Below are 13,836 nucleotides of genomic sequence, written 5' to 3'. Positions count from 1 at the left end.
TCCTTCTTCAGCCTCGTTCCTGTCTAGTCCCCAGGAAGACAAATTGGAAATCCTCAGTTTGCTGTTTCCCAGCAGTTTCACAGCCTTAGAGCAATCCTAGGAAATGTCTGAAGGAGATGCAAAGAGGGGCATGTTCCTGCCTACCCTGGGACACACAGACAGACCCCTCTGCTGTTGATTCTCAACAGCTCATGTCTTTTCTTGGACTGGAGTGGCTACATTGCTGGAATAAGATGAGGTCATAACTTTCCCAGTGCAACCTTCCCTGTGGTTTCGGTAAATGCTCATACACACTGTCTCCAGACACAGCTCGGTGCCCCACGCACTGTTACGACGCACATTTCCAGAGAGTGGACGAAACAAATGCATCTCCATCCACCCATTATTCCAGGAGCGGTCAAGGTTAATGACGCTAGAAACCACCTTCAACCAACCAACTGCTCTTATCAATGTGATTAATCCACCCGGTAGCTCTTTTTACTCCAATAAATAATAGATTCCAGTTTAATTCTCTATGAATCCAAACCAAAGGTGGAATAGGAAGAGGGAATTAGCAATGTTCTGGGAAGACAGAATCTGAAGGACAAAGGAGGTAGTTTTCTCCTAATAAGCTGAGATGCCTACGCTTACTAAGGGCCATGTGGACCTGCTCTTATGGAACATATGCACACACAGGCAAAGTGTCACCTGTGTCTTCATGAGGATCAAGGACCCCTGGAGGCCCGACCATTGATACAGAGATCCTCTCAGCTCCTAAAATTTAAGTAAAGGTGTCACTTGGATGTTACTGCATTTGAGAGAGACCTAGCCCCCAAAGCTGCCTCCTACTGTTTTTGTTTGTTTTTGAGATGGAGTTTCGCTCTTGTTGCCCAGGCCGGAGTGCAATGGTGCAATCTCGGCTCATTGCAATCTCTGCCTCCTGGGTTCAAGTGGTTCTCCTGCCTCAGCCTCCCAAGTGACTGGGATTACAGGCGCCCGCCACCATGCCCAGATAATTTTTGTATTTTTAGTAGAGATGGGGTTTCACCATGTTGGCCAGGTTGGTCTCGAACTCCTGAACTCAGGTGATCTACCTGCCTCAGCCTGCCAAAGTGCTGGGATTATAGGCGTGAGTCACTGTCCCTGGCCCCTCCTACTGTTTTAACAGCAGCAGAAAGGAGTTTGCATAAAGAAGAGACTAAGGGTCAGGAACGACCTCTGACTCTGTCCCCAACTCCGAACCTCAATGTGCTCACATGCAAATGGAGACTGGGTTGTCCTCCATCCTGCATGGAGGCCCAAGTGTTTTTGAGAAAGCAGATGATGTTATAGAAGGGTCAGTGAAGCTGGTGATTATTATGGGATCACCTGTGCAGGAGAAAGCACAGCCTTAAAAACAAAAAAATTAGTTCCATAGGTTTTTGGTGAACAGGTGGTATTACATGAATAAGTTCTTCAGCAGTGATTTGCGAGATTTTCACACACCCATCACCTGGGCAGTATACGCTGAACCCAACTTGTAGTCTTTTATCCCTCACCCCCTTCCTACCCTTTCCCCCAGAGTCCCCAAAGTCCACTGTATCATTCTTACGCCTTTGTATCCTCACAGCTTAGCTACCACTTATCAGTGAGAACATACAAGGTTTATTTTTTCATTCCTGAGTTACTTTACTTAGAATAATAATCTCCAATCCCATCCAGGTTGCTGCTAATTCCATTAATTCATTCCTTTTTATGGCTGAGTAGTATTCCTTCATATACATATACCACAGTTTCTTTACCTACACATTGATTGATGGGCATTTGGGCTGGTTCTACATTTTTGAAATTGTGAACTGTGCTGCTATAAACATGCGTGAGCAAGTATTTTTCTCGTATAATGACTTCTTTTCCTCTGGGTAGATGCCTAGTAGTGGGATTTCTGGATCAAATGGTAGATCTACTTTTAGTTCTTTAAGGAATCTCCACACTGTTTTCCATAGTGGTTGTATTAGTTTATGTCCGCACCAGCAGTGTAAAAGTGTTCCTGCATCCATACCGACATCTATTATTTTTTGATTTTTTGATTACGGCCATTCTTGCAGGAGTGAGGTGGTATCGCATTGTGTTTTGATTTGCATTTCCCTGATCATTAGTGATGTTGAGTATATTTTCATAAGTTTGTTGGCCATTTGTATATCTTCTTTTGAGAATTGCCTATTCACATCCTTAGGCCACTTTTTTATGAGATTTTTTTTTTTTTTTTTCTGAAAGCACAGACTTTTGAAAACTAGCTCAATTAAATGTTTCCTATATGCCAGGCACCATACTAAACAGCACCTTCTTTTTTTTTTTAAACAGAGAAGGTCTTGCTCTGTTGCCCAGACTGGAGTGCAGTAGTGCAATCATAGCTCACTGCAGCCTCGAACTCCTGGGATCAAGCAATCCTCCTGCTTCAGCCTCCTGAGTAGCTAGGAGGAGAGGCACATGCCACCACACCTGGCTAACTTTTAAAAAATATTTTGCAAGCAGGGTGCAGTGGCTCACGCCTGTAATCCCAGCACTTTGGGAGGCTGAGGTGAGTGGATCACCTGAGGTCAGGTGTTCAACACCAGCCTGGCCAATGTGGCGAAACCCCATCTCTACTAAAAATACAAAAATGAGCCGGGTGTGGTGGCATGCGCCTGTAATCTCACCTACTCAGGAAGCCGAGGCAGGAGAATCGCTTGGTAATCTTGGTGGTACACACCTGTAATCTCACTACTTGGGAGGCAGAGGTTGCAGCGAGTGGAGATTGCACCACTGCACTCCAGCCTGGGTGACAGACTAAGACTTCATCTCAAAAAAAAAAAAAAAAAAAAATTGTAGAGAAGAGGGGGGTCTTGCTATGTTGCCCAGGCTGGTCTCAAACTCCTGGGTTCAAGGGATCTTCCTGCCTTAGCCTCCTGAATTGCTGGGATTAGAGGCATAGGCCACCATGCCCAGTACTTGTGCTTAACACCTTGTATGCACTCCTTCTTTTCCTTCCTTCTTTCCCTCCCTCCCTCCTTGCTTCCTTCCTTCCTTTCTTTTCTCTCTTTTCTTTGTTTCTTTCTCTTTTTTTCTTTTCTGATGGAGTTTCACTCTTATTGCCCAGGCTGGTGTGCAATGACATGATCTTGGCTCACTTCAACCTCCACCTCCTGGGTTCAAGCAATTCTCCTGCCTCAGCTTCCCAAGTACCTGGGATTACAGGTGTGAGCCACCACACCCAGTTAATTTTGTATTTTTTTAGTAGAGATGGGATTTCACCACGTTGTTCAGGCTGGTCTTGAACTCCTGACCTCAAGTGATCCACCCACCTTGGCCTCCCAAAGTGCTGGGATTACAGGCATGAGCCACCGTGCCTGGCTCTTTTATTTTTTTTCTTCTTTTTTGAGACAGAGTCTCACTCTGACACCCAGGTTGGAGTGTGGTGGTGTGATCTTGGCTCACTGCAAACTCTACCTCCCAGATTCAAATGATTCTCATGCCTCAGCCTCCTGAGTAGTTGGGATTACAGGTGAATAGTTGGGATTACAGGCATGAGCCACCATGACCTGCCTAGATGCACTATTTTATTTAATCCTTTTAATGGGTTTGTGAACTGGTGCCAACAGGGTCTTTTCCAGAGGTGGCACCTGAGGCTGAGATCACCAAGGTAACCTAACTGAGGGTCTGCAGGTGGGTGGAGGAGTAGGGATTTGAACCTGGAATGAGCATGGGCTCAACTACCTGGGTGCAAATCATGATGCCACCACTTGCACTGGCTGTGTGACCTCAGGTAAGGAACTTAGTGTCTCTGAGCCACTCTTTCCTCGGTGGGAAAATGACAGAATGATTTTGTTTCCCTCCCCGGTTGCTGGGATGAACCTGCTGAGATGAGCAATGAGCTCAGCAGACACAGAGGACATGCAGGAGGATGGCGGTGAAGCTCTATGTCCACCCAGCAGCGTAAGAGGTATGGCCATAAGCATGAAGGTGGAATGAAAGTAACCTAATGGGGCCAGGTGTGGTGGCTCACGCCTGTAATCCCAGCACTTTTGGAGGCCGAGGCATGCAGATTACCTGAGGTCAGGAGTTTGAGACCAGCCTGGCCAACATGGCGAAACCCCATCTCTACTAAAAATACAAAATTAGCTGGGCATGGTGGTGTGTGTCTATAATCCCAGCTACTGGGAAGACTGAAGCAGGGGAATTGCTTGAACCCGGGAGGCAGAGGTTGCAGTGCGCCGAGATCATGCCACTGCACTCCAGCCTGGGCAACAGAGCAAGATTCCGTCTCAAAAAGAAACAAACAAAAAATGAAAGTGAGCTAATGAGCTGAATGTCTGTGGCGTAAAGGGACTCAGCCAGGGGGATGTGAAGGAGATGCTGCTGTTGGAGGGGAGAAGGAAGGAACATTCAGAGATCTACCCAGGGGTGACAAGCAGAAGAATGGCCTCCCTAGGAGGCTGAGGTCGGAGGATCGCTTGAGCCTGGGAGTTGGAAGCTGCAATAAGCTATGGTCATGCCACTGCACTCCAGCCTGGGGGACAGGGCAAGACTCTGTCTCTAAAAATTATAAAATAAAAGAAGAGGTTTTGGTGAGATCATGGCGGATGGGAGGCAGGACTAGATTGCAGCTCCAGACAGAGCAGCGGGTGGCAGCTCGCACTGTGAATTTTAGCACCAGATTGACTGCAAGGACGAACCAGCAATCCCGAGAGGACCCACAGACTCTCTGAAGGAAGCGGACCGCTCCTGCAGGACCCAGGAGAGCCCCCCAAAACTGTGAGTGCCCCAACTGCGGAAATGGGAAAGGGAGACCCTCCTCCCCCGAACACTCACCCTCACCAGGCAAGCTGAAGGTCTATTTGCGGGAGAAGTTTCCGACTTTATCTGGCGCTGAGTCAATTTGGAGAGCCGAGCAAAATACAGGGGTAAAGGAAGCAACAGCAAGGCCCTGGGAGCTCGCTGGATCCCCGAGCAGTCCTTTCCTGCCTGGCACCACGGAGATCCAATGGGTAGGAGCAGGGGCTAAAACTCCACAGGGAGAAGCAAATCTCTAGCTGAACGCTGAAATAATTTGAACAGGGTAAGAAGCCTCCTGGCCAGAACTCAGGGGAGGGTGCAAATCCAGCGTGCAGACTCCACGGCAGGGGAAGAACTGAACCCTCTTCTTTAGCAGCTGGGAAGTGGACAGCCTGGGGCGGGTTTTCAAGCCCCTATCGCTCTCCACCTGAAAACGGTCTGGGGGCTGTTGCGGTGAGCACGGTGGGAGTGAGACCGGCCCTTCATTTTGCATGGGAGCTGGGTGAGGCCTGTGACTGCCAGCTTTCCCCCACTTCCCTGACAACCTGCATGACTCAGCAGAAGCAGCCATAATCCTCCGTGGTACACAACTCCAGTGAGCTGGGAATGTCACCTACTTCCCCCATAGCAAGACCCGCCCAAGGAAGAGTCTGAGGTCAGACACGCCTAGCCTCACCCCCACCAGGTCCTTCCCTACGTAGGTCTTCCCTGGTAGCGGAAGACAATGGGCAAATGAACTTGGGAGTTCTAGGGCCCTGCTGGTTCCTCTCTACATTACCGCAGCTGATGATCTCTGGAAAGCGCCACCTCCTGGCAGGAGGCCAACCAGCACAAAAATAGCACATTAAACCACCAAAGCTAAGAACCCTCATGGAGTCCATTGTACCCCCCACCACCTCCACGGGAACAGGCACCGGTATCCACGGCTGAGAGGCCCATAGACAGTTCACATCACAGGACTCTGTGCAGACAACCCCCGGTACCAGCCTGGAGCCAGGTAGACTCACTGGGTGGCTAGACCCAGAAGACAAACAACAATCACTTGCAGTTTGGCTCACAGGAAGCCACATCCATAGGAAAAGGGGGGCAATATAACAAAGGAACACCCCGTGGGACAAAAGAATCTGAACAACAGCCTTCAGCCCTAGACCTTCCGTCTGACAGAGCCTACCCAAATGAGAAGGAACCAGAAAACCAACCCTGGTAATATGACAAAACAAGGCTCTTCACACCCCTGAAAAATCACGCTAGTTCACCAGCAATGGATCTAAACCAAGAAGAAATCCCTGATTTACCTGAAAAAGAATTCAGGAGGTTAGTTATTAAGCTAATCAGGGAGGGACCAGAGAAAGGCAAAGCCCAATGCAATGAAATCCAAAATATGATACAAGAAGTAAAGGGAGAAATACTCAAGGAAATAGATAGCTTAAAGAAAAAACAATAAAAAATTCAGGAAACTTTGGACACACTTTTAGAAATGTGAAATACTCTGGAAAGTCTTAGCAATAGACTTGAACAAGTAGAAGAAAGAAATTCAGAGTTCGAAGACAAGGTCTTTGAATTAACCCAATCGAACAAAGACAAAGAAAAAAGAATAAGAAAATATGAACAAAGCCTCCAAGAAGTCTGGGATTATGTTAAATGACCAAACTTAAAAATAATCAGTGTTCCTGAAGAAGAAAAGAAGTCTGAAAACTTGGAAAACATATTTGGGGGAATAATCAAGGAAAACTTCCCAGGCCTTGCTAGAGACCTAGACATCCAAATACAAGAAGCACAAAGAACACCTGGGAAATTCATCGCAAAAAGGTCTTTGCCTAGGCACACTGTCATCAGGTTATTCAAAGTTAAAACAAAGGAAAGAGTCTTAACAGCTGTGAGACAGAAGCACCAGCTAACCTATCAAGGAAAACCTGTCAGATTAACAGCAGATTTCTCAGCAGAAACCCTACAAGCCAGAAGGGATTGGGGCCCTATCTTCAGCCTCCTCAAACAAAACAATGATTAGCTAAGAATTTTGTATCCAGTGAAACTAACAATCACATATGAAGGAAAGATACAGTATTTTTCAGACAAACAAATGCTGAGAGAATTCACCATTACCAAGAATTCACCATTACCAAGTCACCACTATAAGAACTGCTAAAAGGAGCTCTAAATCTTGAAACAAATCCTGGAAACACATCAAAACAGAACCTCTTTAAAGCATAAATCACACAGGACCATAAAACAAAAATACAAGTTAAAAAGCGAAAACAAAAAATGAAAAAACCCAAAGTACACAGGCAACAAAGAGCATGATGAATGCAATGGTACCTCACATTTCAATACTAACATTGAATGTAAGTGGCCTAAATGCTCCACTTAAAAGACACAGAACCACAGAATAGATAAGAACTCACCAACCAATCATCTGCTGCCTTCAGGAGACTCACCTAACACATAAGGACTCACATAAACTTAAAGGGGTGGAAAGAGGCATTTCATGCAAATGGACACCAAAAGCAAGCAGGGGTAGCTATTCTTATATCAGACAAAACAAACTTTAAAGCAACAGTGGTTAAAAGAGACAAAGAGGGACATTATATAATGGTAGAAGGCCTTGTCCAACAGGAAAATGTCATATTTCTAAATATATATGCACCTAACACTGGAGCTCCCAAATTTAGAAAACAATTACTAATAGACCTAAGAAATGAGACAGACAGCAACACAATAATAGTGGGGGACTTCAGTACTCTACTGGCAGCACTAGACAGATCATCAAGACAGAAAGTCAACAAAGAAACAATGGATTTAAACTATACCTTGGAACAAATGGATTTAAGATATATACAGAACATTTCATCTGACAACTGCAGAATACACATTCTATTCAACAGCGCATGGAACTTTCTCCAAGATAGACTACATGATAGGTCACAAAATGAGCCTCAATAAATTTAAGAAAATTGAAATTATATCAAGTACTCTCTCAGACCACAGCGGAATAAAACTGGAAATCAACTCCAAAAGGAACCTTCAAAACCATGCAAATACACGGAAATTAAATAACCTGCTCCTGAATGAGCATTGGGTCAAAAACGAAATCAAGATGGAAATTTAAAAATTCTTCAAACTGAATGACAATAATGACACAACCTATCAAAACCTCTGGGATACAGCAAAGGCGGTGCTAAGAGGAAAGTTCATAGCCCTAAATGCCTACATCGAAAACACTGAAAGAGCACAAACTGACGCTCTAAAATCACACCGCAAGGAACTAGAGAAACAAGAAGAAACCAGACCCAAACCCAGCAGAATAAAGGAAATAACCAAGATCAGAGCAGAACTAAATGAAATTGAAACAACAACAACAAAAAATTCAAAAGATAAATGAAGCAAAAAGCTGGTTCTTTGAAAAGATAAACTGATAGACCATTGACAAGATTAACCAAGAAAAGAAGAGAGAAAATCCAATGACCTCACTAAGAAACAAAACAGAAGATATTTCAGCTGACACCACTGAAATATAAAAGGTCAATCAAGGCTACTATGAACACCTTTATGCACATAAACTAGAAAACCTAGAAGAGATGGATAAATTCCTGGAAAAATACAACCCTTCTAGCTTAAATCAGGAAGAATCAGATACCCTAAACAGACCAATAACAAGCAGTGAGATTGAAATGATAATTTAAAAATTACCAACAAAAAAATGTCCAGGACCAGACAGATTCACAGCGGAATTCTACTAGATATTCAAAGAAGAATTAGTACCAATCTTTTTAACATTATTCCACAAGATAGAGAAAGAAGGAACCCTCCCTAACTCATTCTATGAGGCCAGCATCACCCTAATACCAAAACCAGGAAAGGACATAACCAAAAAAGAAAACTACAGATGGATATCCTTGATGAACATAGATGCTAAAATCCTTAACAAAATACTTCCTAACTGAATCCAACAAATTACCAAAAAGATAATCTACCATGATCAAGTGGGTTTCATACCAGGGATGCAGGGATGGTTTAACACGTGCGAGTCAATAAATGTGACACATCACATAAACAGAATTAAAAACAAAAATCACCTGATCATTTCAATAGATACAGAAAAAGCATTAGACAAAATCCAGCATTCCTTCGCGATTAAAACTCTCAGCAAAATCGACATACAAGGGACATACCTTAGTATAATAAAAGCCATCTGTGATGAACCCAGCCAGTATAAAATAAAATTTCCAGGTACAAGATTAATGTACACAAATCAGTAGCTCTTTTATATACACCAATAGCAACCAAGTGGAGAATCAAATCAAGAACTCAACCCCTTATACAATAGCTGCAAAAAACAAAACAAAACAAAACTTAGGAAATACCTAACCAAGGAGTCAAAAAACATCTACAAGGACAACTATAAAACATTGCTGAAAGAAATCATAGATGACACGAACAAATGGAAACACATCCCATGCTCATGAATTGGTAGAATCAATATTGTGAAAATGACCATACTGCCAAAAGCAATCTACAAATTCAATGCAATCCTCATAAAAATACTACCATCATTCTTCACAGAGTTAGAAAAAAACAATTATAAAATTCATGTGGAACCAAAAAAGAGCCCACATAACTGAAGCAAGACTAAGCAAAAAGAACAAATCTGGAGGCATCACACTCCCTAATTTCAAACTATACTATAAGGCCATAGTCACCAAAACAGCGTGGTACTGGTACAAAAATAAGGACATAGATGAATGGAACATAATAGAGAACCCAGAAATAAACCCAAATACTTACAGCTAACTGAACATAACAGAAACATAAAGTGGGGAAAGGACACCCTTTTCGACATATGGTGCTGGGATCATTGGCTAGCCACATGAGGAGAATGAAACTGGATCCTCATCTCTCACCTTATACAAAAACCAACTCAAGATAGATTAAGGATTTAAACCTAGGACCTGAAACTATAAAAATTCTAGAAGATAACATTGGAAAAACCCTTCTAGACATTGGCATAGGCAAGGATGTCATGACCAAGAACCCAAAAGGAAATGCAATAAAGACAAAGATAAATAGCTGGGACCTAATTAAACTAAAGAGCTTTTGCACGGCAAAAGGAACAGTCAGCAGGGTAAACAGACGACTCACAGAGTGGGAGAAAAATCTTCACAATCTGTACATCTGACAAGGGACTATTATCCAGAATCTACAATGAACTCAAAACAAATCAGTAAGAAAAAAAACAGACAATCCCATCAAAAAGTGGGCTAAGGACATGAACAGACAATTCTCAAAAGAAGATACACAAATGGCCAACAAAAATGTGAAAAAATGCTCAACATCACTCATGATCAGGGAAATGCAAATCAAAACCACAATGTGATAGCACCTCACTCCTGCAAGAATGGCTGCAATCAAAAAATCAAAAAACAATAAATGCTAGTGTAAATGTGGTAGACAGGGAACACTTGTACACTGCTGGTGGGAATGTAAACTAGTATAACCGCTATGGAAAACAGTGTGGAAATTCTTTTTTTTTTTTTTTTTTTTGAGACGGAGTCTCGCTCTGTCACCCAGGCTGAAGTGCAGTGGCCGGATCTCAGCTCACTGCAAGCTCCACCTCCCGGGTTCACGCCATTCTCCTGCCTCAGCCTCCCGAGTAGCTGGGACTACAGGCGCCCGCCACCTCGCCCGGCTAAGTTTTTGTATTTTTAGTAGAGACGGGGTTTCACTGTGTTAGCCAGGATGGTCTCGATCTCCTGACCTCGTGATCCGCCCGTCTCGGCCTCCCAAAGTGCTGGGATTACAGGCTTGAACCACCGCGCCCGGCCCTGGAAATTCTTTAAAGAACTAAAAGTAGAGCTACCATTTGATCCAGCAATCCTGCTGTTATGCATCTACCCAGAGGAAAATAAATCATTATTCAAAAAAGATACTTGCACACGCATGTTTATAGCAGCACAATTCACAATAGCAAAATCTTGGAATCAACCCAAATGCCCATCAATCAAGTACATAAAGAAATTGTGGTGTGTGTGTGTGTGTATATATATATATTCCATCATATATGTGTTTATATATACACACATACACATATATATGTGTGTATATATATACACACACATATATACACATATATGATGGAATACTACACAGCCATAAAAAGGAATGAATTAACAGCATTTGCAGTGACCTGGATGAGGTTGGAAACTATTATTCTAAGTGAAGCAACTCAGGAATGGAAAACCAAACATCGTATGTTCTCACTGGTATGTGGGAGCTAAGCTATGAGGACGCAAAGGCATAAGAATGATACAATGGACTTTGGAGACTTAGTGGGAAGGTTGCGCCTGGCTTGTGGCTATTTGTTGCAGCAGCCACAGGAGACTAGGTTGGCAGGTGACTCACCTTCAGAGAGACCTGTTCTCGGAGCGTGGAGTTGGCATAGGCGAAGGTGCTAGCCATCCCAATGCACACAGCGATGCCTGTGGGACAGAGAAGGGCCTGACGTCACCCACTTAGACTCATCAGGCCTAGCCTGGGTGCTGAGCAACATGAGGGAAAAGACACATCCCTAGGCCCCTTGGAGTTGATAGGAGAGAGAGAGTAAAATAAAAAAAAAAAAAAATCCCACTTCTGGGGGATTTGGGCTGCCATCTAAATCTCTGGGAATTCTGAGTCATTCTGACTTAGGGACAGGATTTAGGTCCCTGTGGGGATACTTTATAGCACTGGCTAAGGGGATGGGCTGTGCAGTCTGGTAAGGGCTGGGTTCAATTCCCAGCTCTGCCACTCCCTCTCTGTGTGAGCTTGGGCAAGTCACTGCACCTCTCTGAGCCCCAGTTTCCTCATCTGTAAAATGGACACAGCAATAACATTACTTATACCTCATGGAGGGATAAAGCTTCTAGATCATAATCCCTAGCAGTTAGTAAATGATGCCTCTTATTATTTCTACTTTCAAGAAGAGTCTGATAGAATCATATAGAATTTGTGATAAAAGCATACATTGAAAAAACTCACAGCTTGGGCACAGTGGCTCACGCTTGTAATCTCAGCACTTTGGGAGGCCGAGGTAGCCAGATCACTTGAGATCAGGAGTTTGACACCAGCCTGGCCAACATGGTGAAATCACATCTCTACTAAAAATACAAAAATTAGCTGGACATGGTGGACACGCCTGTAGTCACAGCTACTCAGGAGGCTGAGGCACAAGAATTGCTTGAACCCAGGATGAGGAGGCTGCAGTGAGTCGAGATCACACCACTGTACTCCAGCCTGGGCAACAGAGCAAGACTCTGTCTTTAAAAAAAAAAAAAAAGAAAGAAAGAAAGAAAGAACTCACAGCACCATAAGGAATTCAAGTTTAATGTTCAATGAGAAAAAAAAAAATCCCAGCTAACAGACAAACATGACCCAGGCAGATGGCATAACGGAATTGAATTTTCTTCCACCAGTCATGTAATTGGCCACTGTTTGCCAAGCTACAATCTTGGAATTCTCTTGGAATAATGATTTTTGAGTCCTGCTTTTTGTTATTTGCAGACAGGATTCCTCTTTCACCTGATGCTCGCCCTATCTATCTATCTATCTATCTATCTATCTATCTATCTATCTATCTATCCATCTATCTATCTATCTATCTGACACTGTCACACTCTGTTGTCCAGGCTGGAGTGCAGTGGTGCAATCTCAGCTCACTGCAGCCTCCACCTCCCGGTTTCAAGTGATTGTTGTGCCTCAGCCTCCCGAGTAGCTGGGATTACAGGTGCCTGCCACCACACCCAGCTAATTTTTGTATTTTTAGTAGAGATGGGGTTTCACCATGTTGGCCAGGCTGGGCTCAAACTCCTGACCTCAAGTGATCTGCCCAACTCAGCCTCCCAATGTGCTGGGATTACAGGCGTGAGCCACTGTGCCCGGCCTCACTTACTCTTTTAATAGGTATGTGCACTCCAGCTATTTTTCCAGATCTACTTTGTAGAAGCGGTATTTCTTCACTATAAGCACATAAAACAAGAATGAGTAGCCCCATAATCCTTTTTGGTGCTCTTCTCTGTGATTAAAATACAACAACCAAAAAAAAAAAAAACCTGCCAAGTGAAAAAGAAAACGACCATACTCACGAAACAAAACTTAGCTGTGATGCCAGAATTCAGGGTAATGGGGAACATGCCAGCTTTCACTTCTAGGAATAGAAAGGGTGGGGCTGATAGGACAGCACCCCAGCAAGGAAGGTGGAGGAATCCCAGAGAGAAGAAAATAAGAAATAAAGAATGGTCTCATCTCCTCTCGAGGCTTTCTCTCTCTCTTTTTCTTTCTTTTTTTTTTTTTTTTAGTAGAGATAGGGTCTCACTATGTTTCCCAGGCTGGTCTTGAACTCCTGGCCTCAAGCAATCCTCCCGCCTTGGCCTCGCAAAGTGTTAGGATTATAGGTACGAGCCACTGCACCTGCCTGATATTTTCTCATGGAAAATAGTAGCCCACAAGATAATTCTTACCATCACTCCTACTGCAGTACTAAAACAACAGCCTATAAGCCGGCCGGGGCACAGCAACACCATGATCTAATAAGTAAGCCGGGTGTGGTGGTTCACGCCTGTAATCCCAGCACTTTGAGAGGCCAAGGCAGGTGGATCACTTGAGGTTAGGGCTGAGAATCGCTTGAACTCAGAGGGCGGAGGTTTGCAGTGAGCTGAGATCACGCCACTGTACTCCAGCCTGGTGACAGAGTGAGACTCCATCTCAAAAACAAAAACAAACAAACAAAAAAACAGTAAGTAACATTAATGATAACAACAATGGTACACTAGGCCAGGCACAGTGGCTCACGCCTATAATCCCAGCACTTTGGGAGGCTGAAGCGGACAGAACACCTGAGGTCAGGAGTTCGAGACCTGGCCAACATGGTGAAACCCTGTCCCTACTAAAAAATACAAAAATTAGCTAGGCGTGGTGGCTGTTGCCTGTAATCCCAGCCACTTGGGAGGCTGAGGCAGGAGAATTGCTTGAACCTGGGAGGCAGAGGTTGCAGTGAGTAGAGGTTGCACCACTGCACTCCAGCCAAGGCAACAAGAG

General features: G+C 44.0%; 1 protein-coding gene across 2 annotated transcripts in view; it reads right to left on the bottom strand.

Annotated features, from left to right (window-relative positions):
* The window catches only part of RNFT2 (ring finger protein, transmembrane 2), a 107,567-nt gene that overhangs the window by 79,532 nt on the left and 14,199 nt on the right, over window positions 1-13,836 (bottom strand). For both annotated transcript variants that reach the window (XM_009181789.4, XM_009181788.3), the window contains exon 5: window positions 11,167-11,243. In XM_009181789.4, coding sequence (XP_009180053.1) covers window positions 11,167-11,243 — 77 coding nt within the window. The remainder of the gene's footprint in view (window positions 1-11,166; window positions 11,244-13,836) is intronic.

The sequence above is a fragment of the Papio anubis genome, chromosome 9, assembly GCF_008728515.1.
Source record: "Papio anubis isolate 15944 chromosome 9, Panubis1.0, whole genome shotgun sequence".
Taxonomy (NCBI): Eukaryota; Metazoa; Chordata; class Mammalia; order Primates; family Cercopithecidae; genus Papio; species Papio anubis.
This window is presented reverse-complemented; position numbering and strand designations above follow the sequence as displayed.